Genomic DNA, 2,574 nt, shown 5'->3' on the forward strand with positions numbered 1-2,574 from the left:
CATGACAATCGCAGCTTCTGTCGAATCGCGATCTCGATTCCATTTTGATTTATGGTGCAGCCCTAATATGAAGCAGCTACCGATGCGATCCGATTCACCCCTGTTACGATGCAGTGCGATCCGATTTCGATTCGATTCAACACAATGCGATTCGATGCAATTTGATGCAATGGAGAAAATATGATCACTTTTAATGCCTCAAGGCCTGTTTCATAAAACAAGTTAACCAAATAAGCCAGGCTTATTTCAGTTAGTCTGACTCATTGTCAGTTTGGTTCCATAAAGCAACTTCAGTCACCGTGGCAACTTATGCTGGGAAACTAACCTGGTCTAAAGCAGGTTAACTATCAGACTAAGCCGAGTTCCTCTAACACTGACCAATTGGAACGCTATTATTTGACTTTTTTATTTTTATTTTTTACAGTAGCCAAGCAGAAAGGCTCTCTCTGGTTTTATGACAGCTGTAGGCTACCTTTGCAGAACAGATAGCAGAACAGAACATTACAATCAAAAATGGCTCTTTAAAGCATTAAAATAACTAAATTAAAAGTTAAAATCACTGAATTAAAATGAAAATAAATAATAAAGAATTAAATAAACTGCTATAAGAAACACACATTAACTCATTTGAGCTTAGTAATTAGTACTGAACTAGCTTACATTTGATTACTAAGCTTTGTGTAATTGAGATTGCGATTCGACAGAAGCTGCGATTGTCATGCGTATCATGTGGTCAAATTTAAAATAGTGTTTTATATTGGAATATATATTGCTGCTCAAGAAATATTTCTTATTATCAGTGGTGAAAACAGCTGTGCTGCTTCATATTTTTGGTAAAATAATGCAATAAAAAGCAAAAGTTTGGTAACAAATAAATTAATACTTTTATCAAGCAAGAAGACTTTACATTTTTTAAAAAGTGACAGCGAATGCATTTAATGTCAAGAAAATATTTTTTTTCTTCAAATAAATGCTGCTTGTTTTAAACTTTCCATTCATTAAAGAAGAATCCTAAAAATGTATCAATAAAATACGAAGCAGTTTTCATTTGCTGCTTCAACAGAAATATTGCAAATATTGAGATGAACATATCTGCATCTTAGAGAATATATCACGGGGAATATTGCACAAATGGCACGCGCTTGTGCTGCAGATAAACAAATGAACATTGGTGTAATTACCTGTAATTATAAGAGGGGAACTTCTCGCTCTCCTTCAGAAGCAGTCTGTAGAGGGACAGCACATGCTCTCTGCTGGACGCCGCCATGATGGAAACTGTTCAAAGCAAGGACCCAGAACAGCTACAAGAGGCGCGCCTGAACACATACACTCGCTTTTCTGTTCGAATACAGAAGTCCAGCTGATTTTCAAGTTTAATTAATGAAGTGTTCTATATCTAAAATATCCGAAGGTACTCCAGTACACACAATGCGCTCTAAATAACTATATTGTACGAGATGTGTTGTGTTCACAGTGATCAGGCACATCAGCAGTCGTCTCAATAACAGCACGCGTGTCAACAGAGGTGAGTGGAGGGTTCTTCGGTAGTTTCCGTGCGTGGATTGCACACATTTATTCTGTATTTGTAAATTATGAAATGAGAATTGGTGTCAGGGTGATTATATAGCGGCTGTTATTCGAAGTTGTCAGTTTGAGTGTAACTTGCAGGCTAGCCATAGCTTGATCACAGTAAGAATGTGTTGCTCATGTGCAAGCAGGTCAGATGTGGATTTGGCCTTCACCTCATGCTCTGTGTGGGATTTCAGTTGCTCTGTTGTTTTGATGTAGGTGATAGTATTTCAGTTATTATGTTAGGCTGAAACCCAGTTTTTATAGTTTAGTGCGAACTTATTTACTCTTATGACCTAAAATATTTACTTTAAACACCCCCTGAATGTTTAAATGAATGGTAATTTAAATAATACATGTGAATTTGTTTTGTACTTTGCACAAAAAAATTATATATATATATGTGTATATATAATATTTATTATTAATAATTTTGTTAATTGTCAGTGTATATTTTTAGTTTTAATACATTTCTAATTTAAATAAACGCTGTTCTTATACACACACACACACTATATATATATATATAATTAAAAAAATAAATTTTCAACATTGGTATCTTTCCACCTTTCCACCAGTTTTCATAGACCAAATTCTCACTGTTCTTGAACAAATGAATGACTCTAAAATAATTATTATCATTACGAAATAAAAAATATTAAACAAAATAAGAAATATATTGTAATAATACTAAAATAAATGCTGTAAAATAAAAATAATTATAAAAAATATTTTATTTCACTGTAAAATTGCTGAAATTTATGTATTTCAAAACATCAAGATTTTTTTTGCCAGGTTGCCAGCAATTAAAAATATGCACCGCATATTGTGTAGCCCTACACCAGATGCTTTTAACTTCAAAATGCACAACATTTTCTTGCAGGCGAGCTGGACCCCAGTGCTCCTCTGCTGTTTGAGCTATTGAAATATTGACCATTTTACCAGCTTCCACTTCCATTTCAAGCTAAATGCTATATCAGTTAGAGTTTCTGTTTATTAGCAAAA

At 33.8% G+C, this 2,574-nt stretch overlaps 1 protein-coding gene across 1 annotated transcript in view; it reads right to left on the reverse strand.

Annotated features, from left to right (window-relative positions):
* Positions 1–1,500, reverse strand: part of LOC107570464 (LYR motif containing 4) — a 55,820-nt gene extending 54,320 nt beyond the window's left edge. Inside the window, exon 1 of the mRNA XM_016256698.1 lies at positions 1,182–1,500. Within this exon, the coding sequence (XP_016112184.1) occupies positions 1,182–1,267 (86 nt within the window). The 5' untranslated portion in view covers positions 1,268–1,500. The remainder of the gene's footprint in view (positions 1–1,181) is intronic.
* Positions 1,501–2,574: the final 1,074 nt, after the last annotated feature.

The sequence above is a fragment of the Sinocyclocheilus grahami genome, unplaced genomic scaffold, assembly GCF_001515645.1.
Source record: "Sinocyclocheilus grahami isolate Dianchi unplaced genomic scaffold, SAMN03320097.WGS_v1.1 scaffold1462.1, whole genome shotgun sequence".
NCBI lineage: Eukaryota > Metazoa > Chordata > Actinopteri > Cypriniformes > Cyprinidae > Sinocyclocheilus > Sinocyclocheilus grahami.